The sequence below is a fragment of the Mobula birostris genome, chromosome 11 (assembly GCF_030028105.1).
Source record: "Mobula birostris isolate sMobBir1 chromosome 11, sMobBir1.hap1, whole genome shotgun sequence".
Classification (NCBI taxonomy): Eukaryota; Metazoa; Chordata; class Chondrichthyes; order Myliobatiformes; family Myliobatidae; genus Mobula; species Mobula birostris.
The window spans coordinates 81308167-81335238 of NC_092380.1; the positions used below are offsets into that span (position 1 = coordinate 81308167).

Here is a 27072-nt window from a genome sequence, read left to right on the forward strand (position 1 = left end):
TTTACAGTAGAGGAGGCCATGGATAGACATGTCAGAATGGGAATGGGATGTGGAATTAAAATGTGTGGCCACTGAGAGATCCTGCTTTCTCTGGCGGACAGAGCGTAGGTGTTCAGCAAGGCGGTCTCCCAGTCTGCGTCAGGTCTCGCCAATATATAAAAGGCCACATCGGGACCATCGGACGCAGTATATCACCCCAGCCGACTCACAGGTGAAGTGTTGCCTCACCTGGAAGGACTGTTTGGGTCCCTGAATGGTGGTAAGGGAGGAAGTGTAAGGGCATGTGTAGCACTTGTTCCGCTTACACGGATAAGTGCCAGGAGGGAGATCAGTGGGGAGGGATGGGGGGGGCATCTCCCCCATTTCACGTACAACTGCTCTCACTCCATCCTCCCGCCACCCCACTAGGAACAGGGTTCCCCTGGTCCTCACCTACCACCCCACCAGCCTCCGGGTCCAACATATTATTCTCCATAACTTCCGCCACCTCCAACGGGATCCCACCACTAAGCATATCTTTCCCCCCCACCTCTCTCTGCATTCTGCAGGGATCGCTCCCTACGCAACTCCCTTGTCCATTCGTCCCCCCATCTCTCCCCACTGATCTCCCTCCTGGCACTTATCCGTGTAAGCGGAACAAGTGCTACACATGCCCTTACACTTCCTCCTTCACCACCATTCAGGGCCCCAAACAGTCCTTCCAGGTGAGGCAACACTTCACCTGTGAGTCGGCTGGGGTGATATACTGCGTCCGGTGCTCCCGATGCGGCCTTTTATATATTGGCGAGACCCGACGCAGACTGGGAGACTGCTTTGCTGAACACCTACGCTCTGTCCGCCAGAGAAAGCAGGATCTCCCAGTGGCCACACATTTTAATTCCACATCCCATTCCCATTCTGACATGTCTATCCACGGCCTCCTCTACTGTAAAGATGAAGCCACACTCAGGTTGGAGGAACAACACCTTATATTCCGTCTGGGTAGCCTCCAACCTGATGGCATGAACATCGACTTCTCTAACTTCCGCTAATGCCCCACCTCCCCCTTGTACCCCATCTGTTACTTATTTTTATACACACATTCTTTCTCTCACTCTCCTTTTTCTCCTTCTGTCCCTCTGAATATACCCCTTCCCTATCTTCTGGGTCCCCCACCTCTTGTCTTTCTTCCCGGACCTCCTGTCCCATGATCCTCTCGTATCCCTTTTGCCAATCACCTGTCCAGCACTTGGCTCCATCCCTCCCCCTCCTGTCTTCTCCTATCATTTTGGATCTCCCCCTCCCCCTCCAACTTTCAAATCCCTTACTCACTCTTCCTTCAGTTAGTCCTGACGAAGGGTCTCGGCCTGAAACGTCGACTGCACCTCTTCCTAGAGATGCTGCCTGGCCTGCTGCGTTCACCAGCAACTTGTATGTGTGGAGCTTGACTTGCTGGTGGTATTTGGCTTGATAACCAAAGAGGGATTCCACCAATAAGACTATCTTCCAGCCTGAAATAGCACTAAGTACCAATAGTTAGGTCAACAACTCTTGCTCCGTGTGCAAGGCAATCCATTCCGTGAGTTATTCAGTACACATTCTGAATGTGTATTTAAGTTCCCATGGTTCACAGATCTCAGAAAAAAAATTCTGTTTTAATGGAATAATTTTACGTGAAATATGGTTATTATGATCTAGTTATTCTATGAGGAAGTAAGAACAAATCTTTTTCGAATCAATGAGGTTGAAAATTTCACATTTTCTGTGGTACACTATTGTTGACTTCACTTGGAGCATAAAACTGCCTAAATTACCACTGAAAAATGAGAAAATGTATTTCCCAGGGGCCACTTAGACACCCAGAACAGGTCCTGGGTTACTCCTATTTGAGTTGAATTGATCTTCACCATCATAGTTTCTCTGCTTTTCAGAGATATCTGTTGAAATTTCTAGCCTAAGGAATGTATACGGCCGATGATGTTCATGGTATTTCTTTGAAAAGAGATCCGATTAGTCCCTTGCTCAGTTGTTTACTCAGAGCCTGCACATTTTATGTTTATTCAGTTGTCTGTTTGCAGGTTACTGTAGAATCAGTTCCCCTTTGAGGGTTGTAGTTTCTGATTACAACAATTTGGTGCATAAATTTTCTTTTACTGATTTACTGTTTTGTTCTTTTTCCAATTATCTTAAACCTATGTCTTGGGGCTATTGAATCTTTAGCGAAAAGAAACTGATTCTCCATATTCCCTTTCAAAATCAAACCTTCTGTTATCCTTTTGTTATTTGAGATGAATGGCTGTCTCCCTGGTCATTAGATCTTATCACTTGTGCTATGTTAGTAAACCTATCCAGGCACTGAAGTCTTCATAATCCAGTGTCCAGAACTGAACACAGTACTCTAGTCAAGGCCTAGCTATTGTTTTATAAAGTGTTAACGCTTTATTCTATGCTTTTACAAACCATATAAAGTCAAAGATCATCTTCTCAAGTTGTCCTGTCACCTTCACCTTACTAATCCTACACTTCTTCCAAAACTGTAGCACTTGGAATTGCATCGCCCCTCCGACCAAATTTACTCATTCCATGGTTCTGTGTTAAATTTAATTTGCCATGTATCTGACCATTTCACCAACAGTATCTTGCATTTATGTAGGGCCTTTAATAAAACTTTCTGAGTGCTTTCAAGCAAAGTCCTGTCTGATGTTTGTCATCATTTCTTGCAATGCCATTCCCTTTTTTGTGTCATCTCAAATTTCTTACCCCGGACACCTTCAAGGGGGATGTGTGTTCCCATCTAACCTATTAATTCCTTTCAAAACCTTGAAAGTCTCCTTGCAAGTTAGCACCAGTACAAGTTGCCAGGTACAGGAAATGCAATCTACTTTATGTAACCTCTCCAATTTAACCTTTGGAGCAGTGGTAACATTTAAAGAACTGTGCTGTGCCTGTTCCAACACAAGCATTTTCCCTTTGAAAGTGTCATGCCTCAGTCTGGAGCCATGGGATGATACAGCTGAAGCAAACTGTCTTTTGCAGTTGAGCTATCTGGTTATGAAGGCTAACGTTCTCCTCATTCTCCATGATTAGTTTTTGGTAACCAACTTAGCCCTTTTAACCGACCGCCTGTGCAGACCTCTACATCACGGGTCTCCAACCTTTTTTGCACTGCGGACCGGTTTATTATCGACAATATTCTTGCGGACCGGCTGACCTGGGGTTGGGGGGGGGGGGAGGTAGGCTTGCCAACGGACAAGAGTAGCAGTCAAATACGTTGTGTTTACCCCAAAAAGACTACCATGACCATGAAGCCTTGTGCGGGCACCTGTGTGCGCATGCGTGTGCGTGCCGATTTTTTTCTACAAATCGTTTTTGGTGATTCCGTTCGGTGGGGTGGTGTTAATCATGACTGGAATATAGGTGATAGGTGGCTAATACACTCAATTTTGTTTCTAAAATGGTTTATCTAACGAATTTAATATTAAACACAAAGCACATATTTTCCTCGCATGAATATAGTGATAAGTCAATTATCAGGGGAGGACAGGGGAGCTTGAAGTAAGTATTGAACGAACTTCCAGCAGAAGTGGTAGAGGCAGGTTCAATATTATCATTTAACGAAAAATTGGATAGGTATATGGACGGGAAAGGAATGGAGGGTTATGGGCTGAGTGCAGGTTGGTGGGACTAGGTGAGAGTAGCGTTCGGCACGGACTGGAAGGGCCAAGATGGCCTGTTTCTGTACTGTAATTGTTATATGGTTATATAAGTCACTTATAAGTCAATAGCATCATAACATTTTAAGTAACGTTTGGATGTTAAACACACAGCACATATTTTCCTTATATGAACATATAAAATCATTGCAACACACCAATATCGTTGAATCAGTGGGAGCCCTGGGCTTGTTCCCTGCAACAAGACAGTGCCATCGAAGGGTGATGGGAGACAGCGATACTCGAGGGGGGTTCCTTATATCCAGTCTATTCCGCAATTTAGTTTTCGTTGCATTCATTGCAGGGATATGGTGTTGGAAATGGAAGCAATGTTTTCAGTGCTTTCGTGGCTATCTCAGGATATTGAGCCTTGACTTTGATCCAGAATGCCGGCAGAGGTGTTATGTCAAACATACTTTTCAGCCCGCCGTCATTTGCAAGCTCAAGGAGTTGATCTCCTTCCCGCGCTGACATGGATAACGCATGGGTAATGACTTCGCGTGCGTTCAAGCTCAACAGTGGGCGTGACAGGGATTGAGGAAAGGTGCAGCTGACTCATATCGCCAAATCATATCGTTCCCTCACAGCCCAGTAGCACACGCTTTGCGGCCCAGCACTGGTCCGTGGCCCGGTGGTTGGGGACCGCTGCTCTACATAACTAGACTGTCGCCGACATCTGAGTGAACAGTGTATGTATCTATAATAACTGACACCTCACTGTTAATAACAAATTTCATCATGTTTTCAGTGATATGTGCCAATAAAAAATGGAAAAACACAAAAATGTTCTCACCATTAATTGGAGTTCCCCAGCGGACAAAGTTCAAGTCAATTTTGCAGTTTCATTGCTATTGGAATAGAATATTACCATGAACTAATTGAATCCAGGGCGTTATTTAATTAATTCCTGAGGTAATGTAACCTTTAACCCATTTTTCACACAAATGAGCAATTAATTAAGTTTTGGAGATAAAAAATGCAACTTTAGTTCTTTCAAGTTTGTTGTAGCATTTCTACACTGACAGTAACTGTTAACGTAGAGTTTTCAAATCTCAGCTTCTCACATCTTAATTCACATGACAATTGAAAGAAGAAAAAGTGGCTGTAATACCTGAATCTTTAATAAAAAGTGGTACAACTGGAACTGCCCAGTCCATCAGGTCACTTCGGAGGATTAAGAATTAAATATAGTATCCCTTCTCCGCAAAATTCATCAGAATCTGAAACAGGTTTAATATCGCCAGCATATGGTGTGAAATTTGTTAACTTTACAGCAGTAGTACAATTAATTGGATGATAAATAAATGTAGAGAAAAATATAATTACATTAAGTATGTCTATTAAATACTTAGGTTAAAATAAATTGTGAAGAAAAAACAGAAACAGTGTTCATGGGTTCAATGTCCGTTTAGAGATCAGATGGCAGAGGGGAAGAAGCTGCTTCTGAATCGCTGAGTGTGTTCCTTCAGGCTTCTGTACCTCCTTCCTGATGGTAACAATGAGAAGAGGTCATGTCGTGGGTGGTGGGGATTGCTAATACTGAATGGACACCACCTTCCTAAGGCACTGCTCCTTGAAGATGTCTTGGATACTACGGAGGCTAGTACCCATGATGGAGCTGACTAATTTTGCAACTTTCTGCAACTTACTTCAATCTTGTGCAGTAGTCCCCAATCCCCTCCTCCCTCCCCCGCCCATACCAGGCAGTGATGCAGCCAGTCAGAATGCTCTCCACGGTACTTTTGTAGAAGTTTTCAAGTTGACACACCAAATCACCTCAAGCTCCTAATGAAATATAGCTGCCGCCTTGCCACCTTTATAGCTGCATCAATATGTTGGGACCAGGTTATGTCCTCACAGATATTGATACCCAGGAACTTGCAGCTGCTCACTCTCTCCATTTCTGATCCCTCTATGAGGATTGGTTTGTATTCCCTCATCATAGTTTTTGAAGTCCGCAATCAACTCTTTGGTGGTTGCTGACGTTGAGTGCAAGGTTGTTGAACAACAGTTCTTTAAGTAGACTTTAGATTTGAATTTGATTTTATGTAGAGTGAAGCAGGAAAAATGAAGAGGAATGTATCTGCATTTCTTTACTTGCTTACTTCTGGTGCAGCCTTGACAGCCTAGGTGATAGTACTGCACACTTAAAGCAATCCACAGCCACTGGATTGCAGGGAAAACGGAAGAGAGGAACAAGTTTTTGGTTTTCACTGATATTCAGGTTCAGTAAATACCTCTTTTGAGCAGACTTCACCACTTTCAATTGTCTACAGTGTACTCTCTTCACCTTAAAAGTCTAGAAAGGCACTAATATGAATCAGTGCATGAAAGCATATGCATACATCAGCAGCATCTGTAATGGGCAATAAAGAGCAGGCAATTCTGTCCAAGACCTTTCATCAGGACTTGATGAAGGGTCTTGACTCAAAATGTTGACTGTTTATTCACTTTTTATAAATGCTGCCTGACCTGCTGAAATCCGACAGCATTTTGTGGGTGTTGCTCTGGATTTCTAGCTCTTGCAGAATCTCTTGTGTTAATGTATCTACCAGTGGTTGGCATCTATCCTGAGTCACCATATGTTCTATATTCTTCAGAAAGTGAGGTGGTTATAAACTCCATTGGAACAAGACTTAGGCAGTTAGCTAATAAATGAATACAGTATGTAACACCCTTATCCTTGATAAGCTAATACCCATGACAAGTGGCGAACACTATTTGTTTCTGTCTGTGCAAACACCTTAAACAATGGATCACTAATTGTACACCTTCGGAAATGGTATTGCAGAGAAGGCCACATTTTTAGAGCATACCTCCATTATCTTGTGGATGATGCAGACTTAAACACAGAACTCTGCTGACTGTAGGCAGTTCACTGAACCCCCGAATGTTGGGAAGTGTTCAAATGTAAAGAAACTCTTAACGGTACATTTCCATACAAATGTGAAATGTAAAACTAATCTTTGTCAATGGAATTTAATGCTTCCCCTGCCATATGATATCTTCAGCAGTTTAATCAGGTTATCATAGAATGGTACAATATAAAAGGAGGCAATTCAGCCTGGCAGTTCTGTACCAATTAATTCGAACCGTTATCATAGATAGTCCTACTCCACAGCTTTTTCCCCAGAACTTTGTAACATTCTTTTAATACTTAAAGTATTTATATAATTCATTTTTAAAGCTTCTTTTGAACCAGTTTCCACCAATCTATTTGGCAATTCATTTAAATTCTAACTACCGTCTCTGTAAAAAAAAAAGTTCGTCATCATGACATTTGTCTCTTTTGTCAATTGACTTCAATCTGAGCACAAAAGCAAAGCAATGTAAATGCTGGAAATATTCACATGTCAGATGTCAATGCTGTCATACCCAAGTATTTCCAAGATTTTCTGTTTTTATTTTAAATCTGAATCTGGTTGTTACTGACCTTCGAGCTGTGGAAACTATTTTTCTTCATGTATCTAATCTCTTAATGGTTTTACATTCTGCTGTCAAACTTCTCTTTACTTTTGCTTTCCAGTGAGATCAATCCCAGTTTCTCTGGTCTATCTAGGTAACTATGATCTCTCAACCCAAGAAATTTTCCAGTGAATCTCTACCCTATGCCCTGCAGAACCTATGTGTCCTTGCTTAGCCCAAAATTAGATACAGTATTTGAACTAGTGATTTGAATAGCTTTATCATATCTGCTGGCTCTTGATAGTGCTTTTGCCTGTAGCTTTTTTGTCAATTCTTTTGGTTTGTTAGGCTCTCAAGCTGCTATTAAATATTTCTGCACAAATACTGTCAGATTTCTTTGTTCTTCTATCCCTCTGAAGTAGGCTGTTTAGTTTGTATTCTATCTCACCATTCCTTCCAAAATACATCACCTAATGCCTTTTAGTGTTAGTTTTTATCTAATACTAACTTGTCCACATTATCTTGCTCTTTAATTATCTTTATTGTTCACTTCACTTCCTTGTTTTTGTGTCATTGTAAGTTTTGAAATTTTGGCATGTATCCCAATTTCAAGTGTCAGTCATGTGTATATTAAAATCCAGTGCAGTCCTATAGCCATCTGGGGAATGAATCAAGATGCCGAAATCCTGTCCAGTGTAGAGCTGTTCACTGCAACTGTCTGTTTATTGTCTCCTTTTGCTTCTTTAATCCAAAACATTTAATCGCTATGTATTTTACGAGTTGCATAGCTGTCATTGTTATGTCATCCAAAAATACACCATTAACAATTTATTTAACCTCTTTAATGTGTTAAAACATGCCAAGGTGCTCAACAAAGCCATTAAATTAGCTGAACACATTTTGCTCTCAGTAAATCAGTCGCCTTTCCATTTGTGTCAATTTTCTCCTGGACTATTGTTTCCAAAAGCTTTCTGGCTAGGAAAACTAAGGGGATTGGTCAGCAATTGCCTGCTTTATTTTTCTCACTGCTTTTGAATTGAGTGTTTTGTTTGCAGTCCTTCACTCCTCTTCTGCTGCTTCTGCATCTGAGGATGATGAGAAGATTATGACCAGAACTTCCACTATTTTCTATCCTTGTTACTTAAAATATATCCATACAAAGCCATTTGATTTACTTAGTTTTTTTACACTCTATCTATCTTTATCTTATCCAGTATATCAAGAACAAAGCCCTTTTCTTTAGGAAATCCCTGTGCAAAGTACTCATTTGGTACATTAGTCGATAGATTTCCATTGATAGGTCTCAATTTTGATTTCTGCTCTTTTTAACAACCCATTTAATGCTAATCTGCCTTTTGAAAGCTGCACAGTTCATTTGCACATTAACTGTTCATCTTATTTCATTCTTTCCCATTTTTAACACTATCTTTCTGTAAAATATGTATTCAGCCTGATGTTCTTTTGCATTGCAAAGCTGCCATTTGCTTTTGATATGATTGTCATCGGAGAACCTCTGGCTTTTTTTTCTCTTCCTTTTTCCTTTTGGGGAATTACCAAGAATTCATGTCAACTATCTCCTTGAAAGTTTTCCTTTTATTTCACTGCTTTTCTAATTGTTAGTCTTTGACTCCAGTGTACCTGGGACAGATCTCCTCAGTTGATTGAAGTTGTCATCCATTTTGGTTCCCATTTTTTTCTTGTCATTGTTCAGAATTAATCTAAACCTTGTATACTGTGATTGTTATTCCAAATTTGCTCAACCATCTTCATGCTTCATCCACTTTGAGTTCGACACTGCAATTTTTGCTTTTGTTCCTAGCAATGTATATCTAAGCAGCTCGGTTCCCTTTGAGAAATATCTGGTGTGACTATTTTCATGCTACTTCTGGAAGTTCAACAAGCAAAAATCTGTTTGGCTGTTAACAACCAACAAGAGAACAAACTAATATTCATTTCAATTTAAACCAGATGATAAAACAGGTTAAATACAACCATAAACACAGGGAAATCTGCAGATGCTGGAAATCCAAAGCAACACGCACAAAATGCTGGAGGAGGTAGCTCCCTCTTTTCTTCTCGGTCCTGAAGAAGGGTCTGGGCCTGAAACATCGACTGTTTACACTTTTCCACAGATGCTCCCTGACCTGCTGAGATCCTCCAGCATTTTATGTGTCTTGCTTTAAATACAAATATATTCATTCCTGTACGCACTCCCGTTCTGATGTGTTGGTCCATGGCCACCTCTTTTGCCGCAATGAAGCTGCTCTCAGGGTGGAGGAGCAATGCCTCATATTCCATCTATTTAGCCTGTTGGTAAGAACTTCGATTTCTCCTTCCAGTACTTTTTCTCTTTTTCTCTATTTTTCTCCTTTTTCCTTCCCCATTCTCTTTTCTTCTATTCCACACTGTGGCCACCTAACTCTTCTCCTCACCTGCCTATCACCTCCCACTGGTGCCCCTTCTTTTTCCCTTTCACCCATGGTCCACTCTCCTCTCTTACTAGACTCCTTCTTCTCCAGCTCTTTACCTTTCCCACCCACTTGGCTTCAACTATCACCTTCTAGTTTGTCCTCCTCCCCATCCCCTCACCTCACCCCACTCAGCTTCCGGTGAGGATTTCTGGTTAAGGTTGCGCCAGCGAACAATGATTCGTCAGGCAACATCTTCCAGATAGTTGATCATTTCAGTTTTTCTACAGCTTCTACTTGTTCTTTTTATCTTAATTTAGTTTTTGAAACTGTTGACGCCTGTGACTTACAGTCTGTAGTTCGATCAGGTGAGCTAGCACTCTGCTGTCCCCAAGAAAACTCCAGGAGAGAAATGTGAGCACAAGCTACCACGAGATGAGGGGCCATGATCAATTATATTTCTCGCCGATTAAAGCATTGAGGAAGATTGAAACATCGAGGTTTACATGGAGGAGAGCAAGCAGTTCTCGGAGGATCCGATGGGTTCAATTGACTTTCATTGCAGGGGCCGATAGGTTTGAGTCGCTTCCCTCGGAGAGGCCAATGGGTTCAAGTTGCTTCCCTCGGAGGGGCCAATGGGTTCGAGTCACTTCCCTCGGAGAGGCCAATGGGTTCGAGTCACTTCCTTTGGAGGGGCCAATGGGTTCGAGTCACTTCCCTGGGAGGGATTGATGGATTCGAGTGGCTTCCCTTGGAGGGTCCGATGGATTTGAGTCGCTTCACTCGGAGGGGCCAATGGGTTTGAGTCGCGTTCCTTGAAGGGGCCGATAGAGTTGAGTCCCTTCCCCCGGAGGGTCAGGTGGGTTCGAGTCGCTTCCCTCGGAGGGGCTTCTTTTAGTTATATGTTTCTTTTGTATTCTCACCCATTCTTTTTTGGTGCTGATTGGTGGTGTGGGAGTTGGGTGATATGTTAGTTTTTGGCAAAGGAGGGGTTAGGGGGTTTGGGTTTGTGAGTTTTATTTATCTTGCTTTTCATGCGGGGGGAATTGATGTTCTTTCTTTCAACTACTTCAATGGTTTCTGTATTTTATGGCTATCTAGAGAAGGCACATTTCAGAGTTGTATTCGACATACATAATTTGATAATAAAATGAACCTTTGAACCTTTGGAACCTTTCTGGCATCTTCCCCCTCCATTTCCAGTCTTGATGAAGGGTTTCAGCCTGAAACATTGACTGTTTATTCATTTCCTGACCAGCTGAATTCCTCCAACATTTCATGTGTATAGTCTGCATTTTCAGCATCTGCAGAATCTCTAGTGTTGTAAGTATTAAGAACCTAATTTAGCTTGTTAATCTAAATTTATTTTATGTTTGACATTATTATGGTCTGTGTACATTTGTCCTTCAACACTATTTAACAAATTCTGGTTTCTGGCTTTTTATTCTTCCTTTCCAATCCTTATGAGGGGTTTCAGCACAATAGGTTGACTGTTTATTCTTCTCCATGGATGCTGCCTGACCTGCTGAGTTCCTCCAACATGTTGAGTGTGTTACCCTGTTTAACAAAAGCAAAGATAAAATGTGTTAAAGATGACCTGCCCCACATTCACAAAATAATGATCTGATTTAATAAAACTCTTCACTGTAATCCTATTCAAACTTGCATCCAATTGTTAATCAAGCCATCTTGATTAAGGCACAGCGTATAAATATTTTAAGATTATTTTCTCCTACTGATGTGGAGCAGAAGCTCCCAAAAGAACCGTAATGATTTTATGAGGTGCATGGATTGTATGCAACTCGTAGTTTCTATTCGGAGGATAACTTATCTCCTAGTCAATACTCAAGTTTTGTTCAGTTCTCCTTTGGTTTGTTAGTAAAGTGAAGTAGATTTTCTTCTCGTGGAGCAATTACACTGCAGGAATATGTTCCCCTCTAAGTTTAATCTCTAACGTGCTTCACATCTTGGCACTGATGCCATTCCAGCTGCATTGCAAGGGTCACCAACTATATTCATTATCCAAAACAACAGCAGTGGTGCCCTCTTAATCAGCTTTTTGGCTGCCGATAGAGCAGTAACAGGCTGGAACATTGTAAATGGAAAAGATGAGGTAATGTAATAGTCCACTTTTTAATTTCCTCTGATGAGCCCACAGTCAATTTTGGGACTCAGTGAGCCTCACAGTACAATCAGCTTTGTTAATTGAGCATTAAAAGCAGAGCGTTTATTACCATTCGGCAGTCATAATATTCTGTTGGTGGGTCTTGAAGTTCAGTATACGCAGCTGTTTTCATGATTACCATCAACATTTTTGAGAATTTAAAGATATTCAGGAAATACATATTAACATAATATATCCCAGTGCAGATTTAACAGATTTTAAATCAGGCCATTGTATCTGTTTAACAAGGTGAATTAGTTGAGAGTGTGTTCGCGGGGAAAGGAAATTAATTATTTTATTCAACAGTCCATTATTAACTCTGCAAAAAAGATGAGATTCGCAATCCTACAGCTGTCACAAGATTGCAAATTATCCTTTATCCCATTCATTCATTGGTTATGTACCATGATGTGGATGATTGTGGTCTTTGACCATGATGATCTTGGCAAATTTTTGCGCAGAAATGGTTTCCCATTGCCTTCTTATGGGCAGTGTCTTTACAAGACAGGTGACCCCAGTCATTGACAATACTCTTCAGAGATTGTCTGCCTAACATCCTAACCAGGATTTGTGATATACACCAGCCGCTCATACGACTATCCACTACACCAGGGTGACCTGCAGGATAGCAGACGGAAAGAGCACCTTACTGCTTCTTGGTAGAGATATATCTCCACCCCACCACCCAATCCTTTATCTACCAATGTTAAAATATAAGTTACTATTAAATCCAAACCTTGTCAAGCTATGTTGGAAATCCTTCACAACTCAGAATTGGTTCATGAGAAGTTCAAAACAGAAGATAACTGTGGAGAGGATTTAAGAGAAGTTACTGAACACTTGGGAGGTGGGGGGTATGCCTTTAGGCTGGTGGCATTACCACACTTAATGTGATCTTCAGAATGTTCTGTTGAGACCAGGATGGTGTGGGATTTGCTCTCAGAGGTTTAGCAGCACTGATTAAGCTTTCCTAAGCAGCACACAAGGCAGCTCTTACGGTCAAACAAGAACCCAGCACAAAGTGAGTCGTAAGTTTCAGCCAGTTGAAAATCTTTGGGAAGTTAGGCAGGAAATTACAAACTCCCTCATTCTCTTACATTTTCATAATTCCTACAAGTTTCTCATTTTAGTATGGAACAAAACTTTATTTTGATGGCTTTTAAATTGATAGCATTAATTCCTACTAATTAAAATTGTATAATTATAACAAAAATATCTTTCAACTTTATTTTGATAAATCCAGATTAATTAGTCTTAATCAAAACATAAAATGATGGGATCAGCTAGGTCAGGCAGCAATGTATGGAAAAGAGAAACAGAGTTAACCATTTAGGTCGAAGATGTAGAAGTCAATGGGTTAATGGGAATCATTAGAGGGAGTGAAAATGAGCAATATTCATGAAATGAGTGAATTAAAGAAGGAAAATACAAAGAAATGCAAAAGTTGCAAAATGCAGAGCTGTAACAGTTGCCCAGCAGGTCAATGGAGAGGAAAAAAAACTGTGAGCCAATATCACAGGGATGATTACAACAGAAATGGCCAATTTCCTGAAGTCAAAACAATTTACCTGAAGTTAAATAATTCCATTGCAATGTGCCAAGATGGAAGATGAGATGCTGTTCCTCAGCTTATGTTGGACCTCTTTATACCAGAATGCAGAATAAAGTGTTATGGTGCAGAGAAGTGTGGTGCAGGTAAAAAAAGGTGCAAGGTCGTAACAAGGTAAACTGAGAGAATCTGGTCCGCCAGAAAAAAAGGAATCACCCAGTAGCCACCCATTTCAATTCTACTTCCCGTTCCCATTCCAACATGTTAGACCATGGCCTCTCCATGGAGATAAGGCCACACTCAGGTTGGAGGAGGGGCAACACCTTATATTCAGTCTGGGTAGCCTCCAACCTGATAGCATGAACATCAACTGCCACCCCCTCAGCATTTCCCATTCTGGTTCCCTTCTCTCACCTTATTTCCTTACCTGTGCATCACCTCCCTCTGGTGCTCCTCCCCCTTCCATTTCTTCCATTGTCTTCTGTCCTCTCCTGTCCTTCTTCAGCCCTTTATCTCAACTTCCCAGCTCTTTACTTCACCACGTCCCCTTCTCCTGGTTTCACATATCCCTACCACCTTGTACTTCTTTCTCCCCTCCCCCACCTTCTTACACTGACTTCTCTTTCTTTCCAGTCCTGATGAAGGGTCTCGGCCCAAAACGTCAACAGTTTACTCTTTTCCATAGATGCTGCCTGACCTGCTGAGTTCCTCCAGCACTTTGTCTTTGTTGCTTTGGATTTCCAGCATCTGCAGATTTTCTCGTGTTTGTGAAACTGGGAGATTGATACTCCATCTTATTGTATTAGTGAACCATTCAATAGTCTGATAACAGCAAGATAGAAGCTGTCCTTGAGGCTGGTGGTATGAGCTTTCAGGATTTTGTATCTTCTGCCTAACGGGGGTGGGGAGGTGAGGGGTGGAGCAGAGAGGAAGTCCACGGTGGGTGGAGTCTTAAATTATGCTGGTTGCTTTACCGAGGTATAGACAGAGTCCATGGAGGAGAGGCTAGTTCCTGTGACGTGCCCTCAAGCTTTCCTCATTCAATATGATCATGGCTGAGACCAACCCAGACCTTTTGGATCAGAAAGGTTTAGAGAGATAGGGGCTAAATTGAGACAAACTGGAAGAGTTCAGGAAGGAGTCTTGGTTGCTATGGACAGGTTAAGAGTCCTGTTTCCATGCTGTGCAGTGACTCAGGTCCTCGTCCACTTTTAATGATCAGCAATTATTCAAACATCTGACCAGGCCAGACATCCACATCACACCAGTTATAAAGATGAAGTCATCCAAATCCCTGGAAGGTGTGTTTGATTTAATGTCAGGGCAATTGATCTTCATTTTGACAGAGGTACTGAGTATTTCCAATTTTTGTTTTGATTTGCTCTGCACTCAAGAATTTTCTCCCTAGACCCCCTCAGGTCACCATCCTTCTTTCTCTTTTAAGATGTCTTTTTAAATCTACTTTATTGATCAAGCTATAATGATATTTCTTTAGGTGTTCTGGTATCAACATTCTTTGATCGTGCTCCTGTGAAATGCTTTGGGATGTTTTGAAATGCTGTAGATGCTGTTTGAATAAACATTGTTGCTGCTGTTATGGGGTTAGGCTCCACCTGATAATGATCTTCCCAATTAATTGACTTTGTTTTTTTTTTAACAAAAGACCTTGAAGGCCACTATCAACACAAATTGTACATTAATGTCATTTTTATCTCATCTCATGGAATCAGCTCCTTTGGTCATCCTCAGTCCAGGGTTGTATTAAGGTCTAGGACTGTGTAATCCTTCTGAAACTGAGCATCACTGGGCAATTGCTTGTGAGTAAATGCTGCCTGAAAGCACAATCAGTGGCTCCCAACTTCACTTTGCTGATCGTTGGGAATAGAATAAGAAATGGAGGCAAGAGTAGGTAGATGCCAGCATGAGGCTTGAAGAGTCACCTGGGTGGAGTTCCTTTTAACTTGGAATGTATCTTATACTGCAGACAGGATGTTTCAGTGGCCTATTTTCTCTGCTGTGTTCCTTGGGTTCAACTGTTTCTTCTCTTTATAAATTGATGAAACACCAGCCTTTATGATTGTAGAGTCCTCATGAGAATGAAACCCTGGTGAGTTCAAAAGGTATGTGAAACTGGGACCTAGTGAGTTTACAAGTTACATAGAAAGAGAATACTGGTGAGTTTAAAGAGAACACAGAAATATGTTTAAAGCAAATAAGTAAAATGGGGCTCTGGTAAGTCAGGTACTGAATTGACGGGATTTCAAAACAATGGGTAACTTCAAATTTTATTTTCATGCTTTCACCCTGGCCTTAGCTGACTTTGAGTTGAAGATGTTAAATGGAGTCTCTTCCTGTTAATTGTTTCATTATGTGCCAACATTCTTGACTGGACATGGCAAGACAGCAGAGATCTCAACTGATTCATTGGTTTTGCGAGTGTTTGGCTCTGTCTATTGTTATACTGTTTTTCATTGTTTGGTAGTCTTGTGTTTTGGCTTTCCTGAGTTGGCACATTGTTCCACATTTCTAACTGAACCATTGATTTAATAGTAGTGGAAGTATAAAAGTGAAGAAATGTACTGTGTTTCGAGCTACATGGTGGCAGTATTAAAACAGCCCTGTTGCTGATGCCTCACAATAACCGATGGATGCCCAATTTTGAGCTGCATCTTAAATACCTTGTTATAAGTTGAATGGTTAGCAAATGTAAATTAATTTCAAATTGTTGTAAGCAGGAAAAAAATTACTTCAGATTACATGATGCAGTTGACTCACTGCACAAAAGACTGAATAAAATGCATTAATTAACAAATCTGTCTTTTAGCTGCCCAGGTATAGGTGGTATTTACGCAATCTTTTAGTATCATGTTCTTTAAACAGGAATCTAATATTTTCTTGACAATAATTGCTCACAGCTGTGCATGAGAACAGGTTTCAATGTTTGTCTGGTTCCATGGGAAATCCTTTTGATAACACAATAGGTTTGACAAATTCTGATCTGACACATTAACACATGTATTGAGGAACTGTTAAAAGCTGACAGTTCTTCCTTTACTTGTCCAACAGCTTATGGCATGATTAGTTAACCCAAGTTCTCTTCAATCAAACGTGCACTGTGGTAAACCATGTGAAATAATGAGTAATGGTGACTTGTTGAGTGGTTTGAAAATGTTTTGGAAGTTGATAATAAAAATATTTGTTTCTAATTATTTAGACTTGCCAAAAAATCATGGTTTGGTAACTTCATCAATCTGGACAAAGAAGAACAGATATTTGTGGTGATCAAGGACAAGCCATTGAGTTCCATTAAGGCAGACATTGTCCATGCATTTCTTTCAGTAAGTAATAACTTTTGTTGAATATATAAGGGGAATTCTAAGATTTTCATCATTGCTGCCAATTAAGCGGATGCTGTCTTGATGACCTTCAAAATATTTTTACATTCATCAATAAATATAGTACACGAAGTTTAGCTACTTTGGCTAGAATATGTGAAAAATTATTTTCTAATGACAAAACCCTTATTAATTGGTAACTTCTCACCCACAATCTGACTTGAGGAGTTTTGTACCCACAGCACAAAACTGTTCAATTGATGTGAAATGATGAGAGCATATGCCACAAACTCCCGTGGTGCATGGCATCATGACCTCGTATACACGATTAAGAAGAATCATTAAATGGATGTCTAGAATCTTTTCTCGAGAGGAGGAGTTACAATAACGATGGGCTATTGTGTTCACATTCTAACATCTATGTCAAGCAAGTATCTTGTTAACTTCGTAAAATTTACGAAGAACTGGGATAAATGCCACTATAACAACAGAGCAGAATACAAAAGATATTCTTACCGTTTCAATAAATTACTATTTTGGCCTTCAGGAAGAACTGTTCATGTATGAGATTCAGTGATTTTTTTTTGTATTTCTGAGAACAAGTTAGCAACAGGTGTGGGTATCATGCCAGAATTTTCATGGTATTTCACACAACCTGTACACAAACCCTTTAAATCAAGAAGTGGAACCTGGTAACATAAATGTAAAGGAGTTTTGAAAGGTGTTGAAAATAACATTGGGTTGCATCAGTTATAATCGTGCAGATCTCTTGAATCTGGGATTATTTTTTTTAGATTGAATTATTGCAAATTATATAAAAACAAAAAACGCTGATGAAAGGCACCAACACCATCTCTGCTAAATCCTCCAAAACCAAAGTCGCTGCCCTGTCCCAGGGTGATGTCCACAGCACTGAAGCCCTGATCATACTCAACCAGCTTCATTAGAAGGTGGCGGGAGGCAAATGTGTGGTTGGGAACCCTTCTAATTGCACATCGGATAGGAGACTCCTGAAGCAGGGTCTCTACTCCATCAGAGCAGTGGCTTCTGGGGGGACAGAAATAACACTAAGGTGTTCTCAGAACCTCCTTTAAAGAGGTAGCATTCTCGCTGCTTTATGCCTGCCACTGAGCCTAACTCACTTTAACCACTAGACAAGCATCCAGAAAGGTAACAAGCACTTTGTTTCCCCAATAGGAGTGTAGACCAGGTGTACGCAACTTAGTCATCTATCTAATCAAGCTCTATTTGTCCCTCTTGTAGCCCCAATAGTGGATCTTGCACTGGCCTCAGAAACGCAGGACCAGAGTAGAAGTATTTTCAGTGCCAAGGGACAACTTGTGGATAAGAAGAAGATAAAATGTGTGCATTATGTGGCACACATGTATAAGAGTGTCGGCAGATTTGAGCATCACAGTACGCGCATCAACAGAACCACACTTTGACAATCTGAGCTTCCGAGTACTAATGGATTAAACAGCAAGTTGTCTCTAAGGCAATGTTCACTACCTCTGATCTTCTTCCAACTTTTGGCTTGGTGATTAGCAGCCTGGGGCTGCTTCTAGTCTCTCCAAAGGAAAAGGGAATCATTAGTTATCCCAGAAAGCAGCAAGCATTAAAAACAGTGGCCAGAAGGAGTACGTCAGGAAAAGCACAAGCCGTCTGGTTTATAATCCAGTTCCACCTCCCACCTAGCCACACCCATTAGCAATCACTTCCCATCTCCTCCTTACTCTGCCTCTCTCCTTACACAGCGAATTCTTGTTCCTGCCCTGCTTCAGATTCCCTACTTTATCCTCTCTACCTTTACCCACTTCATTTGTTATCATTTACCTATATACGTGTATATAATGTATATAGAAACAAGACAATGTTTCTCCAAACTACGATGTAAAGCACAGTAGTACACATAATACATGATACCTTATGAAGGTAAGGATAAAATCTACAGATGAATCACACATAAATAGCAAACTAAAGTGCATTAATATTAAATATTGTACTGGAACAGATTAACTAGTGACACATCAAATATTATGCTGCAAGAAGTTCAGAAGCCTGATGGCCTGGGGTAAGAAACTGTTTCTCATCCTGACCATTCTTGTTTTTATGCATCAGAGTCTCCTGTTTGATGGTAGAAAGTCCAAGAGGATGCTGAATGGTTGGGTGGGAACTTTAATAATACTAAGGCCCCTGCACATGCAGCACTCCTGATAAATATCCCCAATGGATGGTAAGGAGACTCCTATGATCCTCTCAGCTGTTCTCAAAGTCCTTTGTAGGAACATCTGGCCTGATGCTTGACTACTCCCATACCAGATGGAGATGCAACTTGTCAGGACACTCTCAGTGGTGTTCCTGTATTCCCTTTCCCATCAGCCTTTCTATCCCCTCTTCTTTCTTTGACCTCTTTTCATACTTCCCTCATCTTCTCCCTTTTCCCTCATAGTTCCCCATCCACCTTTATCTGCCATTTCCTGTCTCCTTCCCAATTCATGTTTGTCCTTCCACTCCACATCACCAGTGAAGCATCTTCTCCACCCTGGATCAGAATCAGATTTAGCATCACTAACATACGTTGTGAAATTTGTTTTCTGCCAGCAGTACACTGCAAAGACATTTTTTTAAAAAAATCTCTATACGGTATATCGTAATAAAAAATAAACAAACAAGCTTTATTTGACAGATGCAGTGAAATCTATCATTTTCATCAAATTAAATCAGTGGGGATTGTGCTACAAATGTCACACTTCTGGCACTGACAGCATGCACAGTACGTACTAAATCTAATGCTAACCATACATCTTTGGAATATGGAAGGAAACTGGAGCACCCAAAGGAAACCCCTTATAGACAGACTCCTTACGGACAGCGATGGGAAACAACCCTGATCGATGAATACTGGCACTGCTGCATTATAAAGAGGGAAAAAAGGACTAGTGAGGTAGTGTTCATGGGTTCATAGACCATTCAGAAACCTGATGGCAAAGGGGAAGAAGCTGTTCCTAAAAGATTGAGTGTGGGTCTTGAGGCTCCTGCTCCTCCTCCTTGATGGTAGTAATGAGAAGAGGGCATGTCCCCGATGATGAGGATCCTTAATGAAGGACAACATCTTTATGAGGCATCGCCTCTTGAGAAGGTCCTCAATGGTGAGGTGGCTTGTGCCTATGATGGAGCTAGCTTCATTCAGAAGTGACTTTTGATCTCAGTTCCAGGCGTGAGTGCATAAGTTATGCATAACTGCGAGAGCCAGCAAATCTTTGCAGACAGGCCTCGCTGGAAAGTCACCACATTTCGCCAACGATTTCACTGTGTGGTATGAATAAGTGCCTAGGACACCAATTAAATATTTGAATGAATTGAGTATTATCGTGCGCAGCTCATCAATGAGATACGTGTAGCAGGTCTTTTATGGTCAAAAATGAATTCAAGTTAAAATTTGTTTAAAAATCTGTCTGCATTTGTAATTTTTTAAAACAATATTAATCAAAATGGGGAAAATAGACTGCTTAACTTCATTGTTGTTGTTGTTCGTCCATCGTACGTCGATGAGGACCTCGACACCATTATTGATGGTGTCGAGACTAGCGCGTGGCTTGGATTTAAGTGAGGGAGAGTTGCGCAGCGTCAGCCTCACTCTCTCTTCCCAATCCCCATCTGGATCCAGTGGCAAGACAGAGTCGAGACGGCTGGAGATGGGACTAGGCGCAGTGGATGACCAGGACGCCTTCTGTGTCTTGTCCTGCTCTACACGTTCCACGACGCTTGCAGAGACTGCCTTCTTGACCGTTGGGCCTTCCATTGGTCTCGTCCGCTCAATCCGCCGGAGTCTGTCTTCACATGCTGGGATAGACAACTCCCTATCTCACCGAGGGTTTGAGACCCGTCAGCTACCCTCACCTGGTTTAGCCGGCTTGTCGAAGCCGTTGCCCGGGGTGTGGCCGCTGTCGCATGCAAACAGCTACGGGGAGCCACAGGTGAGAGCTGAGTGCCAGGTGGGGACCAAAGGTGGACTAACCACCTTGAAAAGGTCGCGACATGTTACCCCACCAGAAGTGCTACCCCTCCCTGACACCCCATACACCCCTTCATTACATTCTTAATGAAAGAAGGTTCCCCCACTCAGTTGGATGAGTCAAATAAGAATTGAGTCTGCCTTTAGCTCCCTATAATTTTGAGTTACTTCTGGCTCAACACTGAGAATATTGAAGGAGAAGGAGGTCACAGGCACTGCCGGCTGCACTAAAATCCAGAATCTGAATTCATTTGCTTTGCAGTTACCCGGCAATTTCAAGCTGATGAGCTCTGAATATCATCAGTATGACAAAAGAGGCTACATTTGTTACAGGCACCTTCCTTGCCATACTTCTCATTCTGGAAAGATACAAAGAAGGCAGGAATGAATGTCTTTAGATCCTTCAGTACAATCTTGGAAACGTTTTAAAACAAGATGTTGTTACTTCAGTTCTGCTCTTTTTTAACATGGGTTTGAAACAGTGTCCTTATACGTTACTAGAGGTTACCATGGCTAACTTTCTACAGTGCTTCTATTGACTCCCATTATTAAAGCTTGTTAAACTTCATAAGAAGAGAGCAATGATAAGAGATGTTGACATGAATAATGACTACTTTCTGGCTCTGGAGGTCACAGTTTTCAGAAAATATTATTTTAAATTGATTGTACATGAATGCAGATGACTTCACATCGGGGAGTTCTCTGAATAAATGTTCCAATTCATGCCTCAAGTCCGAACTTAACATACTTCTCCTGCTTAACAATTTGTTGGTGTCATTTACATACAGTGGGTGGACAGGGTGATTAAGACCTTTTTGAATGTTTTAACCTTGTGCTGTTGAAGGGAACTGAGAAGCAAACTCTCAGCACAATCAGGGAAACTGTTTTTCATTCACTTGCACAAGCTCTGCCATAGTGACAGAGAAGTGCCATTTTAAAATCTGAATGCCTAAAGGTTTCAGACAGACAAGTTCTCTAACTTATATCAATGTGATTATTAAGATGCTTTTCTTTCTTGAATCATAATTATGAAGTTCAGGAGTTGTCGATCACTGTAAGTGACCCAGGAGACAATAACACAGCCAATCTCTGCCAGGACACAAATTGGGTTCCCTGGCAGAGTTTATCTGTACAATTGTAATGAGCACAATGTAAATGCACTTGAAGCTCTAAAGTTGGCAACATTCAGTGTTGGATCTTTCGTGATGCCAAGGTGAGACTTGTTCCTCTAAGTGCAAGATCTAGCAATAAAGGCATGAAGTTGGTCTTTGGCAGTAGCATGATACAGGGAATGGTGAGTCATCTGCCTGTTTGACAGCTGAGGAGTGACATCACTTAAATCATCATTAAGATAAGAAAGAGGATTCGAATTGTGCAGCAGTTGTTTGAGAATGTGATGCTCATCGACAGGATGTGGCTAAAACTGAAATAATGGCAATAAGGAAGAATTTGATAAGTGATTAAGGTTTGGAATTTAATATTTACGTAATATTTGAGTAATCTTGTAAATATATTGTTTAATTAAGCACTCTTGTTCATTCAAAAATTCTTTATGGGTTATATATACATATAAATATGTGAATTGCATATGTCATCACACTCACAGTGAACATGAAGTTAGATTCATATTTCAGACTCCCATATCTTCCTTTGAATTAGTTTAATGTTTTGAAGTTACAAACCATGACATTGGTGACAAGCTATTTATAAAGTGAAACAGAGATAGTTACCGACCTGTTGAAGCACAGCGAGTTATTTGAACTAAATAAAATGCAGCAAGTAAAAAACCACAGCCCAGTACACACTCAAGCATTCATGGTTTAAAAAAAAATGCATACCATCTGTTCTTCGGAAGGAAAGGCATGATAGAGTTTAAAAAAGAAGAAAACAGAAGAATTCAGGGGTTCATAAAAATGAATATTGGGTGATAATAATCATTTTAAAATGAGCAGAAATGGCTGGCTGCATCAGAAAGATTGGCATGTTTGATTCCACAAGAGATAGTTGGCTTATGTATATTGAGCAAACTGAACAGTATTTTGAAGCAAATGAAATAGCCAGTGAGAAACGAGTACTAATTTTGCTGACTGCAATGGGTTGTAAGGCATACAGTTTGCACTGAGGTTCAACTGCTCCAACCAAACCATCTGAAATGAGCTTTGCTGATATTGGGAAAGTGATGCAGGAACATTTGGAACCAAAGCCATTTTTGATTGCAGAACACTTTAGGTTTCATAAGTGGAATCAAAAAGAAGAGGGATCCATTTCGATGTACATGGCTAAATTGAAGAGATTGTCTGAGCATTGTCAGTTCGGTAACGGTCTTAAATGTTGCACTGACAGAATGTTTAGTTGGTGGAATTTGACAAGAAAACATTCAAAAATGGCTCCTAACTGAAGCACAACTTGCATTTAAAAGAGCAGTTATAATAGCTGTATCAATAGAAACATTGAATTGCAGTCAGGAACACAGAGTATATCAAACAGGCAAAAATAAGTGGACTGCACAGAGAAGAGAAAAAGATACAATGTCAAGTTGCAGTTTCAAAAAGCACCTATCTGCATGCTGTTGATGCAAAATCTAATAATGATGAGAGTGACACAAGATTAAGTAGCCTTGAGGTTTACAGTGTGAACATTCGCAATAGACAAGCAATATGGCTTCTGGCAGAAGTGAACGGCAAATTAATTAAAATGGAAATGGACACTGGCTCAGCTGTTTCAGTCATTCCACAAAATGAGTTTGAGTGACAGTTCAAAGGTACTAAACTGAAGCCAGCAGATATCCAACTAAGAACTTACTGGAAAAAAGGTAATTCCTGTTGAAATGACATAAGTGACAGTGAAATACAATAACCAACAAGCCACATAGAGATTTTATGTGATTAAAAACAGGAGGAACAGCATTGTGGGGACATGATTGGCTGAGACAACTACAACTTGATTGGAGATCCATCCACTAGTTGCATGCCACATTCCTTGCAAGAGAGTCAATTGGAACTAAATTTTATAAATTACTGGATGATGCCACAACTATATGTTGTATACCATGAACCATTGTCCAATAGAGGGCAAACAGGTGTTGGTACCAACTTCTGTGCCTTTGGTTAGCAAGCACACTGGACCAAGGAAAAACCTTGCTCAGAGGAATCATGAAATTGGTTCAACTACGACAGTTCTTGTAGCCAACATATCTGGGAAAGCTTCTGATTTGTTAAACAGGCAGTCATTTGCAAAATGTAGCTTGGTTTTATGCCGGAAGAAAGTTCAAAGAGCTTCAGGAAAGTTGCAAGCGTTTGGCTTTTTTGAGTATAAAGAATCAGAACCTATGCTGTGTCCATTAAGGTTTTGCATGAACTTCAAGTGGGAGACAAAAGCTGTTTCTAAAAGTAGATGCAGAGACCAAAGCCCAGCTGGATGAGTGGAAGAGGAAAAAGATTGGAGTCAATGGAGATATGAAAACATAGGATTTGTTAGATGATGTTGTGAATGAGGAAAGCAAGAGGAGAAATCAGGTTGTATGGGAAGGATTAATAAGAGAATACTCCATTGAACTAAATGCACCTTCCCAAGACCAAGACGTACAAAACAGAAGAAGAAGGAAGGTGGCTGCCACTGTCGGAACCACTTCCTGCAGCCTGTCAGTCAACTCCTACAACCGCCATGGAAGAGGCCCCTAAATCTGAGATTGTTTCACAGCCACAAATCTCACCTGCCAAGCAGAGTGATCTCCCTTGTCAGGAAGGATGTTATCCAACAAGAGTAAGAAATCCTCCACAACGATTAAATCTTTAGGCCTGAATAAAATTTACTATTCTGTGGATGCTTGCAATATATATATATGTATATATAGTTGAGATTTAAGCATTGTTCATTTCAATAATTAATTACAGGTTATATGTATCAATACATGAATTACATAAGTCATCACACTACCATGTGATATGTGTGCACCTCGTTTAAATTACACGAAGTTAGACGCACATTTTAGACTTCCATGTCTTCTTTGAATTAGTTTAATGATTTGAAGGTACAGACCATAACAATTGATACATAGAAAGATACAAACTATGGAGAAAGAAGGAGTAGTGAGGTATTTTTGTGTGTCTATAGGAAAGGCATGCCACAGACAAGATGGATCAAAAGATGTCCTCCTGTTCTCTAAATTTTGTTTGTGCTATGAAAATAATAGGAGAAAAGTTATAAAACTAGAACAGAATTCAGCTCAGAGGTGCTTAAGAATGTCATTCAAGCGTATTCACTTGTACCAACTACATAATATTCTGAAAGTGACTGCTGGTTTGTCTGCTTTGCCATTGGAAAAGCATTAATTTATTTAAAAGAATTTAAAAATTAAGACACCTGCATGCTTGTCTGAAGTGCCTGACTCTTCATTGTATGCAGTGATAATCCTTAAAGAATTTCAAGCCTATTTCTGTTATTAACTAATGCTGTGTTCATTTCCTGAATTGCAGATCCCCAGCCTAAGTCACAGTGTCATGTCTCAGACAAGTTTCCGAGCAGAGTACAAGTCCACTGGGGGACCAGCTGTGTTTCAGAAGCCAGTTAAATTCCAGGTGGACATCACTTACACAGAAGGCAGTGAGGCACGGAAGGAGAATGGGATTTATTCAGTCACCTTCACACTGCTGTCAGGTAACAGCTACAACAAGGGTAATGGGAGTAGCTGTAACCTTATTAATGACAGGAAGGGAAGTAGGAGGGCCATTTGAACACACTCTGATTATCTCTGGAACCTCTACATAATGTTTCATTTCTGAGTAATATTGCATTCTGTGTCTCTTTAGGTCATCAATGATGTATTATTGCAGACACTGGAACAGATGGGATATGCATATTGAATTCAAGAGGGGAAAGAAAACTTTGTGGGCAGATAACAGCTTTGAAGGAATTCCACGGATTAAACATAAAACTGAATTCTAATGCATTCTAAAAATTAAATATTGATTTTTTTCACTTCTGTGAATGCTTCATCCAAGAAACATAATTATAAAAAGAAATACATTAAGCTTATTTTCACAATATCACAGTTAAGCCCTTTTTAGCTCTCAGTAGATTGTCTGTCCTGTCTTTTAAATTACTCAAGTCATTTTGTGTAATATGACAGTCCGAATCAAATTATGGCTGTAACGCAGTGCATTTACCTAATTTGTCATTAAGAGTTGAAAAAGGATCAGTTATCTCTTCCCAAATTTAAGGACAGAATGTTTCTTTTTTGAAATATATTATAAAGGGGCATTTTACAGTAGAATACAATTCTATTCCGAAATTATTGGCTGTTTATAGAAATGGTCTGGAACAATGATACAAATTCATTATCGTCACTGGCAGATCGATCCCGACCTTTTGAAGCCATGTTATTTTTTTTATCTTATTTGTATTAGAGAAAGTGTTAAAATACTATTCAGATAGCTGTTAGCATTGCAAATATAAATAACAGTGCTTCAAAACTGTGACCTGCACAGGTGTTTTCCCTGTTGTAATCTGTAGAGGTGTGGCTGAATATGTGCAAAAGTTCTGATTTTCCAATGAGTATAAAACAGAATATGCTTGGAACATGGAGCAGGTCAGGCGGCATCTGTGGAAAGAGAAACCAGGTTGACACTAAAAGTCAGAACTGAATTTTGCCTGTCCTACTGAGTTTCCAACATTTTCTACTTTTGTTTCAGATTTTCGGCATCTATACCTTTCTTGATCTTAATCTTGAAGTTTTTGACACTAGTTCAATTTTTCTTGTGTTATTCCAGTAGAATATCAATATATATGACCAGAAACAGAGGTGGATTGACTTGGCCAACATGTAATTTAATAGTTATGTCATCAGTGGCCAAGAGGAAAACAGTGCACTGAAACAGGCAAAAGCCACTTCAGTGTAACACTGATAAATAATCCTGCTGATGTGGTCAGAACTTGGTTAAATTTCAATTGAGAATCATAGAAGGAATTATGTTATACTTCCGAAAAGAAAGCAATTCCCACCCCCCCGCCACCCATGTTCCCATGTTTACTGTAACGTTATTAGCAGATAAAGTTTAAAGTTTGTGGGGGAGGGTGAAGGGAGGAGCCACAGTAAACAACTTGCTTTCAAAACCAATTTATTACAATTTATGATATAAAATTTGTGAATAATTAATGGAACGCCAACTTCCATTGACTTCATTGATTTGTTGAGGTACAGCACAGCATAGACCCTTGCGTCCCTTTGAGCCACGCCACCCAGCAATCCCCCGATTTAATCCTAGCCTAATCGCGGGACGGTTTACAACTACCAATTAACCTACCAACCAGTACATCTTTGGACTGTGGGAGGAAACCGGAGCATCTGGAGGAAACCCACATGGTCACAGGGAGAACGTACAAACTCCTTACAGACAGCGACAGGAATTGAACCCAGGTCGCTGGTACCGTAAAGCGTTGTGCTAACCATTATGCTACCCTGCCATTCCAGCACAGACTTGTCCCAGAGATATTCTTCTAGCAATT

At 40.5% G+C, this 27072-nt stretch overlaps 1 protein-coding gene across 1 annotated transcript in view; it reads left to right on the top strand.

Moving 5' to 3' along the window:
• LOC140205542 (serine/threonine-protein kinase BRSK2) overlaps positions 1–27072 on the top strand; it is a 1025607-nt gene that overhangs the window by 924389 nt on the left and 74146 nt on the right. Inside the window, exons 16-17 of the mRNA XM_072273159.1 lie at positions 16433–16556; positions 25044–25224. Of these exons, the coding sequence (XP_072129260.1) occupies positions 16433–16556; positions 25044–25224 (305 nt within the window). The remainder of the gene's footprint in view (positions 1–16432; positions 16557–25043; positions 25225–27072) is intronic.